General features: G+C 42.3%; 1 protein-coding gene across 1 annotated transcript in view; it reads right to left on the reverse strand.

The window, feature by feature from the left end:
* Positions 1-1788: 1788 nt before the first annotated feature.
* SCUBE1 (signal peptide, CUB domain and EGF like domain containing 1) overlaps positions 1789-15494 on the reverse strand; it is a 226792-nt gene continuing 213086 nt past the window's right edge. Inside the window, exons 16-24 of the mRNA XM_026054268.1 lie at positions 15066-15224; positions 13854-14057; positions 12511-12672; positions 9481-9648; positions 8444-8605; positions 6871-7068; positions 4094-4246; positions 2958-3037; positions 1789-2004 (exon numbers count right to left, since the gene is read on the reverse strand). Of these exons, the coding sequence (XP_025910053.1) occupies positions 1852-2004; positions 2958-3037; positions 4094-4246; positions 6871-7068; positions 8444-8605; positions 9481-9648; positions 12511-12672; positions 13854-14057; positions 15066-15224 (1439 nt within the window). The 3' untranslated portion in view covers positions 1789-1851. The remainder of the gene's footprint in view (positions 2005-2957; positions 3038-4093; positions 4247-6870; positions 7069-8443; positions 8606-9480; positions 9649-12510; positions 12673-13853; positions 14058-15065; positions 15225-15494) is intronic.

A 15494-nucleotide genomic window follows, 5' to 3' on the forward strand; every position in this document is an offset into this window, starting at 1 on the left:
GTTAGACTCTGAAACTGTTAAGGCCCAGAAAGGAAAAAAAAAATTATGCTCTTTAACAGAAAAAGGAAAGAAGGGAAGCAAAAGTCCTAGGTGGCTAAGTGGAAAAACTCTATAAAATATTCCAGGAATCTCTTAGAAATGGAATATTCAACCACTTGTAGCCAATGGAAAACAACTCGAATATAATTTAAGCAGAATTTTAAACAAAGACATACAAAGGCATAGAAAGCTAGCTATAAACATACTTAAATAAAAGCCTTTGAGAGCACCCAAAAAAAAAAAAAAATAAAAAGAAAGCAGCGAGACAAACCTATCTCTTTACGTTGGCCTTTTCCTGAAAGGATGTTGGCACGATGGATAATTTCCCCACACAATAAAGCCACAGGCTCAAAGGGAGAGGGATTTCCAAAGAGCCTGGATCGCTAGGAAAAACACGACGTGCCCTGGCGGGCGTTGGTGGATCCCGTGYGGAGGGACGGGAGGGGACGCGGGACCATGGGATCCGCAGACAGCTCCCCTGCCTGCCCGGAGCAGCAGGGAGGCCCAGGCCGGGTGCCGAGGCCGGYGGTCCCCGGGGCCCCGAGCGGCGGCAAAGCCAGAGCCGAGCGCCCGCCTGCCCCTCTGGAGCGTGGGCGCCGCGGGAGGCTCCTCCGCTGCGGCCCGCGGAGTTCCTATAGAAATACGGCCCGCTCCCGGGGGAGCCCGGCCGGGGCCCCAAGGAGCCACAGGAACCGCCCCGCTGCTGCCCGAGAATCCGCCCCGCGCTGCGGTCCCAACTGGGGCTCCTCTCCTGGAACGACGTTGGCCGAAGGGGACCGTCCAGGAGAGAAACACGGAGCGTTATCCGGTACTGTAAAACTCCCGAAGGCTGCAGTTCGGTGTTAACAGAGGTGACAAGCACTCGCACAAGTCATTTAATCATCTAAGCCAAGTTACAAATAGATACGAGTAAATAGTGTGGGGGGGCAGCAAAGATTTAAGCATGAATAATATTTACAGTAACTAAAGATAACATTACTAAGGTACCCACAAATAGAAGCATATATTTATATATTTATATATCATACTTAATTAGATGCTCTATTAAGGTAACGAAAAGCAGACTACTGCGTTTGCTGTTGCTCATTTCTCATCTATCCTATTATAAATGCYTTCAAAGGGACCAAGTGGTGTACAAAAGCCCAGAGCTACGACAGTTGGGAGAAAACAGTAGATAGTGGCAAACCTCTGAAGAGGTTTAGAAGAGGACAGATAAAACATTGGGGCAATTCATAAAATTATACATCTTTTTCCTCTCTTCCCTATTGGTTTCTATTTGGACAACACTTCCACTCAGCCACCAAGGAGAAATAACAAAATTTAGATTGTTTTGTTTTCTTCTAAAGATTCAAATATAAAGTTCAAGTGCAATTCAAAACCAAATATTATTTATAGCACATATTTCTTTCTACAACAGGACTTATCTGCAGGTAGTTTAATTGGATTTGAACAGTTTCCTTCTATGCTTTGAARATTTCTTTTTTTCATGGAAAATAAAAAGCTAGAAAGAAAGAGTATTTTCTTTGAAATGTAATTTCAGATAGAAAATGAAAACACACTAGTGCAGAACACAACTTTGGATCTTTAACTAGATGCACTCAATGATCCACAATTATCTTTCTTGTAGTAAAAATCCCATTCAGAACATTGGCTTTTAACAACAATGTTATAAAACATTATAGGTTTTCTTCAATATACAATCGAAAACAAAGACTGCAAAAAAGAGCCTTCAGTTTAGCAAATGTTTCTACTACGGAGGAAATACAATATTTGACAAGAATGCGAAGTTACCGCAACTTGAACACCGCTAGACTATTTGTATGGTCGTAGAAATCTGGAGACTTTGGAGCGCAGGAGCTTTATGAACGACCTYGGAAACATCTCTTTGGACTCTTGTGCCGTGTACTTGAAGTAGTTCTGTGGGTGAGCCAGGACGTCAAAGAGAGCTTTGATCAGCTTCTTGTCCTAGGGGAGACAGCACAGGCATCAGAGAGCGGCAGCGGGCACGTTTATTCCCGCACAGCCTTCGCAATTCCTGAACTGCAAACATAGACACGTTTTTCCAAAATGCCATCCCAGGGAAAGCAGCGTGAGGAGCTGCACCCCACGCTGCCTGCAGCGAGCGATGCTGCCGCAGCGTTTTACTGTTCTCTCCTGCTTTTTTGGCCCTTGGTGCTGCTGGAAGGTACTCGATGGAGGGGGCAGCGGACAGGTTAGTCACAAAGTGGCGGTGCCGGGTGGGCGTCCCCAGCGCCTGCTGTGCGACGTGGGCCCCGCGAGCACCTTTGTGGGACCTCCTGACAGCCTCGACTCAGAGCCCCTCTGAGCCCCTATTGAGCGAGCCTGGTAAAAATGACTTCACCCGGCAGCCTACGATGCTGTGTTACGTGTATGTCTTGTTGAGGCAGGACAGTGGTTTGGGCACATGCATCTTTTTATGCCCAGGAAATTCTACTCCAATKACTCATTAAACATGTGCCAGATGGAGGCTGAAGAAGGCTCTTCAAATAGTGTTTCTTCATTCTTGTTTGACAAGATTTCCTAGCGTACAATTATGGTGACATTTAGGTTCCGATTCAGCAAGGGACCTACAAGTGCCCAGCTTGAAGAGCCCAGCCAGTCCTCTGAAGCTACACCCACCTACATGCCAAGCTGCTGATACTGACTGCTAGATAGCTCAGAGGTGCTGAGTACATCAAAAGTCCTTACATTAACTCCCTTTTTAAGCTGTGTCCATGCTTATAGAACAGTTGATTTTATACTRCTCCAAATCTCAGGCACAAATCTCAGAAGAAAAATAATGTAATTTGGACATCACACTTGACACTYCACTGTTGTGAGCCAGTCAGGGCAATAAGAACTACCAGGAAATAAAYACACAGCAAATATCAGCCTCAGATAGAGCAGAATTCTCTTACTTTTAGAATTTCTTGATGATTTTCTGAAGCATATAACCGTCCATCTCGAACAATGTCTTCTATTAGCTGTTGATAATCCTCTGAAAAAGAAAGATCGGGGAATGACTCCTGTGACATCCCTTGGGAAGAGTATAGCGAGACAAGCACTAATTAGCTGGGCCTCCTCTTCAAGATACCTCAGAGACATTCAGTGAGCAGTTCATTATCTCTCCCTCTCATGCTGCTTTCATCTAATTATGTCAAATATTAAACTCCTGTACTTCTTTAGAACAGCAGTTTCGAGTCATTTATGCAAATACCAAATTAGCCTCCAAAAATTCTTCCTTAGCATTATCACCTGTATTTCAAAAATGAAGACACGGGAGCAAGGATATGAAATAACTGTCAAAAGTTATACACAGAATCAGAGGCACAGTCAGGAACAGACTCTTGTTTTCTGCTCTGACAGATAGCTCTCCATTTGATTCTTAAATCAACACTAGTCGCCAGATTAAAATCAGTTTTTTTAATCATTCACTGCTGTGGAATTGGACTAACAAGAGAACAGCTGCCCAAGGTGGCACAGATGTCTTATTTTCTTTAAAATAGTCAAGCTCAAAATATACAGTTTAGTGCTTATTTTTGTATTACAGTCAAGTCTATCTTAGAACATTTTGTAACGTTTATTAAAAAAACTTTGAAAAATGATATTTTATTTTGTATATTTTTTTTCCTGTTGGACATGTTATTTTATTAAATTTTTGCTGTTCATGATTTCACTGGTTACCAGTAAGGCCTGATGAAAGAACTTCCTCAAAAGTAAAACAACTAATAGTATGCTCATTATGTGTGTGATAAGTAATGATAAAAAAAGGAGTCTCCTTGAATTCAGTAGGAAAAGGATTAAATTTAAAGGGTTCTGTGCATATTGCTGTCTGTCCTTGAAGGATTAGGAAAAGCAATAAATATAAAACTGAGTATTACCTTCAAAATCTTGACAACTGTCTTTAGTGTGATTCACYGAAAACCCTAAAAATGAGTTATGTGATTTTGTTTTTTCTCATTCTTCTCTCCCTGCCATCAGTGTAAAAGGGATTTTAAATGACAATTTTCTGAAAACCAAGTGTAAGCAGGAGGGAAGAAAAGACCATTCTTACCATCGTAAGTCACGTATGGGACCTGAAATCCTTTCCCGCTGTTTCCTTCATTTGACTTGAACTGAATCCACAGCTTCCTTGATCTCGAGGTAAACGCAATAGGTCTCTCATAAGTCTGACACGTTTCATATGTAGTGATTGAAGTAGGAGAGGCTGGAAGATTAAATAAATAAATGACCTTAATAAAAATAAGTGCTCTGGCACTGTGAGGGTGCCAGAGCCCTGGCACAGGCTGCCCAGGGAGGCTGTGGAGTCTCCTTCTCTGGAGATCTTCCAAACTCKCCTGGATGCCGCCCTGTGCCCYGTGCTCTGGATGTCCCTGCTCTAGCAGGGGCTCGGACTGGATGATTTCTAGAGGTCCCTTCCAACCTTAAAGATTCTCGTATTCTATGATAACTTTTTGCATTATTCCTGGTATAGAGGTCAGAAATGTTAGACTAACAGGACATTACAGGATAATTAGGGGAAGATCCTTAACAATTACAACGCTCTCAAATCTGGACTTGCCAGTGCTGACCCAGCCTTCATCGATATTAGAAAGCTCTTTCGAAATGACGGGGATTTGGATTCAAAATTCTTTGGGAGAATTTTAAAATAAAGGTTATATTAAACTGGAATTAATTTATCAGGAAATCTGTAGTATGAAACCATTATAATGATGTTGTAGTTACACCAAGAACAAACAATGTACATTAGTGCCAAAGGGAAGATGCTAATTCTATTTTCCTTAATGATTTAGATATTTTGAATTGCTAGTTATGTTCAGCAACCTCTTAGACAATTAAAAATAGCATCTGAATTTTTAGCGAACAAAAATTACAGAAAAAAGGTTTCTTGTTTTCTTTTTAGTCTTCTAAATTTGTGGATATTTTAATACCACAGAAAAAATAAATTTAGAACTTTCTTCAAACCTAAATATCTGAACATTTTGTTCTAAAAGGTAGTATCTTTGGCACTGAGACTTATTCTGATTTTCCTCTGGAGGAAAATATTGGTGAAATCATCSTGATTTTACGATATATGTAAACTCCATTGGAACATGATTCAGTACAACTTTCTGGAGCCAACTTAACTATCAATCCTAGACATTAATAGGCAAGGTTAAACATAAGAACCSAAACACATGGGAAGTACAGAAGATGCCTATAGCCAACCAGCTTATTCCATGAGCGCTACCTCCACCTATGGTAGAGGCATTATAATGACCATTACAGYGAGAGGTCCTAATGAGCTCCAGACTAAGCCTATTTTTAAAGGAATTACCATCATTACTTCTCAATGCACCCAAGAGGGCAGAGCAAAGGTACCACAGCAGGGCTAAGAGCATCCTCAGGGTGGCTGAGTAAACTTCACAACCCTGCTCGCTTTCTAGCCAGGCTCCCGGGCAGCTTAGGCTCAGCCCATCCACACCAGGCACAGGCGGAGGCCATTCGGATAAGGGAYAAACCACCACCGTCATGGCCTTTGCCTGCAGTGTGCTCTAACACTCACAYCCAGTACTGTGCACAAATCCACCCCTGAAGTGCAAAATAACCCAGACTGAACAGTAACTGTGGAACCACAATTATTTTTTTCCCTCTGTAAGATTGGCAGCTGATGTTACATGAACTATGGCAAATGAACAGGCTGCCCAGGGAGGCTGTGGAGTCTCCTTCTCCAGAGGTCTTCCAAACCCGCCTGGATGCYGCCCTGTGCCCCAGGCTCTGGGTGTCCCTGCTGGAGCAGGGGGTTGGACTAGATGATCTCTAGAGGTCCCTTCCAACTTCAACCACTCAGTGATCTGTGTGATTTATAAGAGCTATTCTTACGACGTCAAACACACATGCATATGATGACAAACCATAGCTCTGAAAAGCTCTCCTCGTTTTCCAGTGTTGCTGTTATTGGTACTGAGGTGGAGGCCAAACTTCTCTCTGTTTTGCCTGGCTTTAGTTGCTGCTGGAACCAGATTCAGGGCTAGCAAGACCACTGAGTTATTCTGCTACAGCCACTGCGCTGCCTTCATAAAACTGATCTGGCCAGATACAATGTTTTTCCATCTGCAATGAGCAGGTTTCTCTTTGTACTGATCTGAAACATAGAGCTGCCAACACAAGCCTCATTGGATAAAGAGTTGTAAAAAAAATTTTAGCAAGTAAAATACACTGTTTTAAACAAAACTCAGTGTAAATAGTTGTCTTTCAGTGCTTCTTGGAGCTCCAGCAACAGACCACCATAAGCTGGCRGCCTGCCTAGGCCTGGAGGAGGGCTGCATCTCGTTGCTGTCCTAACCTCAGGACTAGATGAAGAAACTTTCTAAGCAGCGTAACAAGCTCCATATACATACGCTTACAACATAAGCTCCACATAAAATTGGGAAAACTTTGGAACTCTTGAGAGCATCATGTCAGGCTGATAACCCACCCGTGTCAGTGAACACCGTGCACAGTAACTGCAGCACAGATACATCAGCAAAGGAGGAGTAAGAGCACAACCCGCAGCGATGACAGGAGGGCTTTGCACGGCTTTATTGACTTGTACAGAGCGACAGTGATTTATCCCACCTGACAACTGGGCCAGGCAAAAGTCCATTAACTGCTTTGTGCTTCATCCAACACACCTGGATAATTAGTCTCACCGTGTTAATTCCCATTAGTACAGTTTCTGTTTTAACGTGCTGTGCCGGTTTATTCAGCAATCCTTTTACAAGGATGAGGATCTCACTTTGTCCCATCCATATGAACAATCCCTCGGATCCGTTTGCTATAAATATTTATAATTCAGTGCTGGCAACTTACCACTTTTTCTCATTACTAGCACATCACCACATTCATCTTCAATTGGGAGGAAGATCTCGGGTACTACGATGAGGATTCGCCGCTTTGGGGGTGGGTTTATATTCCAAATGCATTCAACATTGGCTGGGTAATCTCCAGGATAGTTGGGCGATTCAATGTAGCCAGTATAATCCCCAAGCTCTCCTCCGCAGTGCTGGTCTAGGGAGGAAGGTGAATTAACATCCGTGCCAGCTGCTTAGCTAATTTGAGGTGTTTTTTCTAGATGTGTCAAGAGCAAGTCGCAATTCCTCCTCAGTGCTGCAGACATGCACACCTCCTCCAGCTCTTTGTTTAGCTGGAAATACCTTGAAAGACAAACTCCCTTGGCAAGGCTGCTCCCATGGATTGGCAGGAGCTTCATCTCCAGCGGACAATCCGATTCAACTCCCCATTCAGACGGACTGACCAGCTGAGTGAGACACAGTGCATTCGCACAGTGATCACACTAGGGGGTTGAAAGTCAGTTGTGTATTTTTAACTGTGTTTTAGCTGAAGAAGTGCAGTGATCCTAACAGGTAACCCTGTTTTGATCACAGATTCCCTTGCTTTACTTTAGATTAAGCCAGTTAATGAAGAAGCTCAAGTGACAGGTCAGTTCRAGCTTTAAAAATTCCAACCTTGTTTGCTGCCGAAGCCTGATTCAATAAACTACTTAAGCTTGATCTCTCCAGTTCTTTTCACCCAATTAGGGCTAACCTTATTTTAAATATTTTGCTTAATCAGAGATTATGGAAGATCAGAAATCTGCTTGAAAAGAGAGAGTACCAGAGACAGCAAAATGGCAAGGATGATTGTAATTTATAGGATAGTTACAAMCCCCTGCAAATTCCTTAAAAATGTCTAATGTGCTCAAATTACATTAGAAATGATGAAGGACTTCAAAGATACATAGCACACAATCAGAATTAAAAAGTTATGACAGACTTGAGCATGAATATTTAATTTAGATGACATTGCCTAATTATTATAGAGAAAGTCTCTAAAATTAGCATACGAGGGGTGAACAAAAATTGCCTGCCTAAAAGAATCAGTTTTTCACAGCAAATCAAACAAAACTGCACTGTAGTCCTTGAGGATATTTAAATAGTAATTTAAGACATAAGACTGAGTACTGCCAAAAAAAAGCTTATAAGAAGATTTCACTGTCAAGGGCGATTACAGTTGCAGTAGGCATGCCCATATCTCACAGTGTTTCCTAATGATTATAGAGGCAGTARTTCTGCTGGGAGATACTGAGCTCTACAAAAACGTGTAGAATGATAAAACACTACAAAACTTGCAGGATCTTGAAAGCTTATGAAAGCTCTGCAGTTGTAAATTGTAGCCGGCACTGCGGCAGATGACATTGATTCTAAAACAATCACATGCAGCAAGTGTTGCTTTCCCAGGTTTTGTGTTGTCTTCACAGTGAGTTTTTCCTATTCTGCAGGGCAGCAAGTACATGCTAACTCTGAGACGCCAGACAAGTCCAGCCTGAACCACTGGGACCCCCAGAGATCTGCTTCATCTCACAGCTACTATAAAAGCAACTTACTTTTGCAGTGCGTAACGTTCGTGGAGCCATCAAAATCTGTACTCGTGTTCCCAGGGCAGGTGATGCAGTAGTTCTGGCCAAACTCGGGCTGGTAGGTTCCCACGGGGCACCGGATGCATCTGTGTGTTGTGGAGTTGTAGTAGTGCCCGGGAGAACAGTGAACTGTAAGGCATGGGGTATATTATTTTCAGAAAGTAGCAATCTTCAGTGTGGAAACTGCTTCCCTCTACCCTGGGCATGTCCCCTGCTTCGTCCTGCTCTATACTTACCACAGCACCGCAAGGGAAAAAGACATCAACTCGTTGCCTTTCCACTTAAAAAGAACCTTCTAACTGGAGTCATGCTCCAAAGACAAAAGCTGAAACCTTGGAAACTAGTAACACATGCTACATGTCTCTCCAATACATCGGTTTCCAGTGAGCTTTTACCAAATGGAAGCTGATACCTATCTCCATCACCAACAGTAATGCCTTTCATGGTAGCAGGAGAAAGGTTTTCATTAGTGTCTGTTAGACAGGGCCAGAAGGAAATCCAAGCTGCTTTCAGCATTTTGCAACTTGCARTTTGATGTTATGGGTGTACAGTATGTCGTGCACTTACTGCTTCTGCTCAACCCATGCAGAGTAGATCTTTAATCCCATATAATTTCTGTAGGATTTGGAGCTTCTAATTTGTAAAATAAAATATGCCACATGTAAGGGCTAAAGCATCCCCTTATGCAAGTTGATCTTATTTCTTGTCATACACTGAGGCTGATTTACTTCCCAGTTGCAGCGCTGGCACTGTATGTGCCTGTGGCTAATTCCAGAGAATACCATAAAGACTGCTCAGTCCCCGCAATCTCAGATCATTCCTAGTTTACAGATTTCCTGAGCATTTAGTTTAACCACAGAGTGTTTCTACATGCAGTGGCTCTGTTTGTGCTGGAGAACTTCTAAGTCCCTTGGTGCTGAAGCTTACAAACAAAACGGCAAGCAGGAGGCAAAACGAAGGAGGAACACAGCCTACCAATCATGGAAAGATTTGGAGAAATTCACCTTTGGTTTCACAGTCCTGGAATGACACAGCACCTTCGTACTTGGTCACGAGCCCACCGCCACACGGAAAGCAGAGGGTCCTTCCTGGTTCTGGTTGATAGGTACCAAGAGGACAGACTCTGCAAGGCTTGAAACCATCGGAAGAATAGTGTCCAGGTGAACACTGCCCTAGAAGCAAAATGATCCTTTATATTAGTAAGCCTGCCTTTGGGGACAAAGTATAAAAGCGACTAATAATCAGCAAGGCTTCCTATAACTTAAAAAATAACACCAGGACAGCTTCTAATGAAATTCTAATCTTACCTATGTTTTTTATTCCTGTAACTGCTTTCTAAAAGCAATTCCGGTAAGAAAGTAGAACTAGTTTCTTAACTAGTTTCTTTACTATCTTTTTTTTTTTCTCCAGTAAGGATTCCATTATTACAGTGTTATAATACTTAGTGTTCTTACTAAGTCTTTCATCTGAAAATCTCAAAGTGCTTTTTAAGAAATAATCAATCTTTACACCATATCTGTGAAGTTGTTGTGGGTTTTTTTGATCTCTATTGCATAGCTATGGAAACAGCAGATCATGGGATTTACCAGATTGGATTGGACAAGTCCAGCGTCCAGTTTGTGAAAAGAGCTGACACTGTCAGTTTTCCAGGAGGCTGTGAAAAGCAGTGTTTGTCAGAAGCTCTTCTGGCAGAAAGTGGAGGTTTGTGAGAAGCAAAGCACTTTATGAATGAGTCTACTGACAGATACAAGGCTGTTTCAAAATATGCTCTCCAGGCAATTTCCAACAGGCAATTTGGCTGCCTTGTTTATACTTAGTTTGATGACTTCACTCCTTGACTGCCACCCTGGGAATCAGGATGTCGAGTTTTTCAGGATCTGTGGCATTAGTGTGGATCTTCACACCATCCCAACACAGGAGACCACTGCTTTGAGATGCATTTTAGCTGTTCCCTGAGGTTGCCTAGTCCCAGTATTTCATAATTTAGCTTCCTAAAGGGGAAAGTAGCAGGTGTAGACAACTGGCTCAAAAATCTGAGAAATCTGAGAGCTCTAGTTGCAGCTGGTTAATAACTTTGATGGAAATATGGAGGGCTTCCAGCACCTTGGGTACTTGGCTCTCAGAATGAACCAGGGCTTCCAAGCAAGAGCAAAATTCAGATACTTAATGAAAATCCAGCTTGAATATGGATTTTTAGTGTGACAATTTAGCATTTGTGAATCCCCCACAGATCTCCTTTTTTAAAGAAGGAGTTTTAAGAGTGCTCAGTACCTGCCACTTTCAGCACTGGTGTGTCCCAGTCCCCATGTGAAGTAGAAGGAAATGGGCTGGTTACTTCATTCCTGCCTTTTTATACTGAAACTGCCAACAAAATAGGGCTGAGGGGATTTCCTGGAGAAATGCCCCAACTGAGCCTTCTCCTAATTGTACTTTGTGCTCATTTCTATAATGATTGCATGTAACTTAAGTATTACAGCACCTTATTTATTTGCAACTACAACATAGGCTGAGCTCTACGCAACAGTTAGATAAAATTTTGGACATACTTATATACACCTCAGCTGTGGGGCAGAGGATCTCATGCCTGTTTGTTATAACACAAGTGTTACTGTTCCAGAAGCTGTGATGCAAAAATACTACTGATTACAGGTGGTGAGTACATCTTTAAAAAAATTAATCAAATTACGCTGTTTCATCACACATTTTATGGAGACATACTGATCTTSACAAAAATCTTTGATGGTGAGGTTTATGAAGCCAAATTCAGAGAAAGAAAGGGAAAGAGTTAATCAGAAAAAAATGTCTTGTCAGAGCACAACAGTCTATTCTGAGAGAAATTCACTCTGAAAAAGAATCAGAAAGGTTGCTTTTTATTCATGTGGAGAACAAAGAAATTATGTTGAAGCTTTGCCAATTGTAAAACAAAATGGTCTTTTTTTCTCCTTGTTTTATGTTTTGGTCAATATAATGTGCATTTAAGTCCTTCTACATTTAGACTTTAAGTTGCTAATAATCTATTCTTGTGCTATTTTGGTAAAGTAAAAGCCACTATAATTGAAGATGCACAGGCATTTCAAGAATTTTCCAGGGACAATCCCTTCACCCGGTAAACGAGCCAAATCTACCATATGCTTAAACTGGAGATACTAAAATTATTTTTTATTTGGTGGATAGGGAAAGAAATGGAAGCATCTCAAGTGTTGCTGTGCATTYGCTCTAGATAACCAGAAGCAAACATTAATGCAATTAATGAATGAGTTTTAAACTTAGAACTTCAAAATCCAATATAGCAGATAGGACAGTTTTGCTTCAAAGTCAAATAATGCATCTGGCTAAAAAACTTGGTTTTCCTCATCTGTAATGAAATTAAATGAAGCGTAGAGAAAATAATTAATAGTTGTGCCTAGAAACCTTATCTTGATTAAGTTAAGAGTGGAAAAACAAACCAAACTTCATATCTGTCTCCCGAAACCTGGGACTGTTGTCACCATTATTTACTTTACRTACAGTGGAGTCAGAGATATTAAGTCACCTGCCAAAAGCTACAGGGAAGCTGAGCAGCATAAAATTTTSTAGTCCTTAGCTCTGAGTGTAGGTACAACATTCCCTGCAGCACAATATTCTCGAAATCATGATTGCTGCTGATTGCCTCAGGTCACCTGCAGCCCATGCAAAACACTTAACCAGGGGGCTCATTAGACTTACCAACAGCAGGCCCAGTTCATCTACCCTGTGGCTCACGGTGCGCGTGATGAGCCCTCACAGGCTGAGGTATGACCAGCCTCCTTACCTGCCTCAAAGCAAAGGGCTTTTCCTGGCTTGCACTGCTGCAGCAGGTCCCATCTTTGGGGGAGCAATGCCAGCATGTCAGCAGATGGCACAAGCCAAAGCACGTGCACTGCTTGTAAGGGCACCTGGTTTTCCTCTGGTAGCTTTACAAGACAGAAGTGTGGCAGGTGCCCTCCTCCTGCAGCCTCCAAGCCTCACGTGCCCTGAGGCAACACCTACTGCTTTGACAACAAAGCTCTACTTGCCTCCGCACTCTGAGACGTTGCGGGCGCCCGCTACTCCCTGCCCATCGTCACTCGGGCAGGGCTCACAGGTAAGTTGGCCTTCTGTGTCTTGGTATGTCCCTGGCGAGCAAGGAACGCACTGATTATGCTCTCCGCTATAAAAGGTGCCCGTGCTGCAGGTCACTGAGAAGAGGAAAAGAGGAATTTCTGTGAGGATTTTCAGCAAGGTCACACAGTTTGCCTTTACATCAGACATTTTGGTAAGTGAGATCTCTTTGGCTTTGGTATGATAGTGACACTTGGCATACACTGGCTAGGATCCTTGTCTGATGTAAATAGAGCCTTCTGCGTATGCTCCAGGTCAATTTACATCAGGGAAAGATCCCTATTTAAACCACTAAATGGCATTCAACTATCCTGAAGAATTCATCAGACATACGTTGTTAATAAAGCTGATGCAGTCTTAAAATGAAACACCGTAGATTAAGACAGTGGTGCATAACGTATGGGAAGTGATGGGAAGTTTTAGTTTATAGTAGTTGCATTTACATGATGATTTTACAGTAGAAGACGGTAAGTCTGCCTCCTGAGGCCTGTTTTAGAAGTTTCTCTGAGGGCAACATATCCCAGGTAGGAGTGTGTATTTCCTTTACACTTGTATGCCTTAACTGGAAGGCATTTTAAGTAGAGATAYGAATCCACCTGCTTTTCTTGCTACAGCAGGGAACATGATTGCACTAAATATTTTTCTTCACCGGATATAGCTAGTCAAAGTACATAGATTTGTAGACATCGATAACAGTGTTCCAATTTAGCTTCTAAAGCACTGTTGCTGTATGCTGAAAACAACATCTGAACCAACTCATTAAAGGCATCTATCAGATTTGCATCAAGTAACTATTTCTTTTTGCTTGTGGTCTTGGTTTGGTGTCTGAAAGAAGCTGGAAACAGACGGGCTGATTTTCAAAAAGTGACTTCATGCAATTAGCAAGGTTTAACTGAGCACTGACATTAATGGCTTTATGTTAGCACCTTCTCCTCAGAAAGCCATTAGGGCCTGGTAACCGAGGATGCAGCTCAGAAGAAATAGGTAATTCACATGAAGTTAAAACAGACATCTCTCAATCACAACTTTTTAGCCTTTTTAAAATTGGACCTCTTGGGTGTTACGTTATGATACATCCCTAAATAGATCCATATAGACACTGCCATAGATCATTTGGTGGTGAGGAGAGCGAAAGAGGGGTGATAATGAAACTAAATATCAGATTTCCTGCCCCACTCACTAGGGTCTAGGTAATTTGGGGAGAAGAGAGTGCTGGTTTGGGGGTTTGGGAGGGCTGAAAGGGGCCGTGGGCACTCACCGCATTTTCCCTCCTGCAGCACTTGCCCTGTACTGCAAGCTTCGTGCCCTTCAGTAGCTTTAGCTGGCTTCTGAGCCACTTCATATTCTGTCCCAGAAAACTGAATGTAAAATTGCTGTTTATTAATAGATTTCCTCAATGTTTTGATTGCAGTTTGCAGCTTCTGCTCCATCCTTTTCCGAACACAGTCAATGTTACAGGTGTCTAGATGGGAAATGATAAGAAAACTAGAAGCAATTGAGATTCGTGTTTAAGCAAAGGTACTTAGCATTAAAGAAAATCCTTATTTTAGTGCCCATATTGCACTGTTTCTCAGACTGCACTATCACACCTCCCTTTGCTTCACCTCCTTCTCCATATRAGTTCTAGAGCAGCAAACTCAGCCCTGGGGCCTTCCAGGGAATAAACCAGTACACAGAGGTACATCAAACTAAACTTCTCCACCTCTAAAGTATCAGCATCCACTGAGAACTTCTCTCTAGTATTAAAAAGAGCAGTTACACTGACAGCACTTCAACATAGCCAGCAAAATCAGATTGGCACTGGGCAAAGTTGCTGTCCCAACTCCATTTTACACATTTTATGCCACAGATACACATTCAAGGCTGAAAGAAAGGTGTTTTCTGGCACACATGCTGTTTGAAGCACTTGGCTTGCTGATGCCTCCTGGACTAAGGAATCTGCCTTTGAGGGTGGCCTGTGTTTCCAGGATTGAGCCCACCTCTTCTTTGGCTGGATTTTATAGCATACTATTCCATCCTATGAATAACTTAAAGCAAATCTTTTTCTTTCTGTAGTTTGTTACCAAAATGTGAGTGTAACAAATACGTAATAAAAGTGTTTTATTTTCAGACTGAAGTTGTATCAACCTAAATTCATGGCTAGTGTTAGAAAACTTCTACCTTACGTTCTCTGTGCATCGATCAATGCTTCTGTTGTTTGAAGAAATCAGGCTAACTTAAGCTACTAGCCTTAATTCCAGGCCTTGAGGAAATTTTGCTGCATATCCAATCTTTGTTCATTTGACTGAATTTCACACCTGACTCCTTTCAATTAAGACTTGGAAACGTTGAGTGTGGAAAGGCTGCTGAATGATGACTGTGCCAAAAGGTCTGCATAGCAGCTTGATGAAATAGCACGTGGGAGAACCTAGCACACTGAGGACCCAAATTATGATTTTTCTGCAGAGGCCAAGAGTGATCATTCACAAACCTGAGATTTCTTCTGACTTCATCTCCACTTCGAACTCCGCAGTGATGTGGGACACTTCTTTAGATGGTGACTTGCGGCCTCGGCGTTTTTTCTTGGAGGAATCACACTTGAGATTCACGAAGGTCACGTGGCAGTTGTCTGTGCAAGGGAACGCGCCTCCTTTGCGTAAAAGAAGCAACACAGAAAAGAAGTCAAGTAGGCAAGTAGCAAGTGTCAGGCTAATGAGCAACAGCTGAGTTATCATGAAGGCAGTGACAGGTTTCATAACATTTCACATGCAACGTTAGACACCTGCAATTTCRGGTTTGCTCGTTTCGCTAGGGAAAGGGGGAGGCATAATACCATGTGCTGGGGCCTTGGTGCAAAGCAGTACTTTGCATGCATTTCCCTGTCTGAGGGTAAAATCAAGCACGTTTTCACAAGCTGATG

Source organism: Nothoprocta perdicaria, unplaced genomic scaffold (assembly GCF_003342845.1).
Source record: "Nothoprocta perdicaria isolate Ctin4 unplaced genomic scaffold, notPer1 scaffold_120, whole genome shotgun sequence".
NCBI lineage: Eukaryota > Metazoa > Chordata > Aves > Tinamiformes > Tinamidae > Nothoprocta > Nothoprocta perdicaria.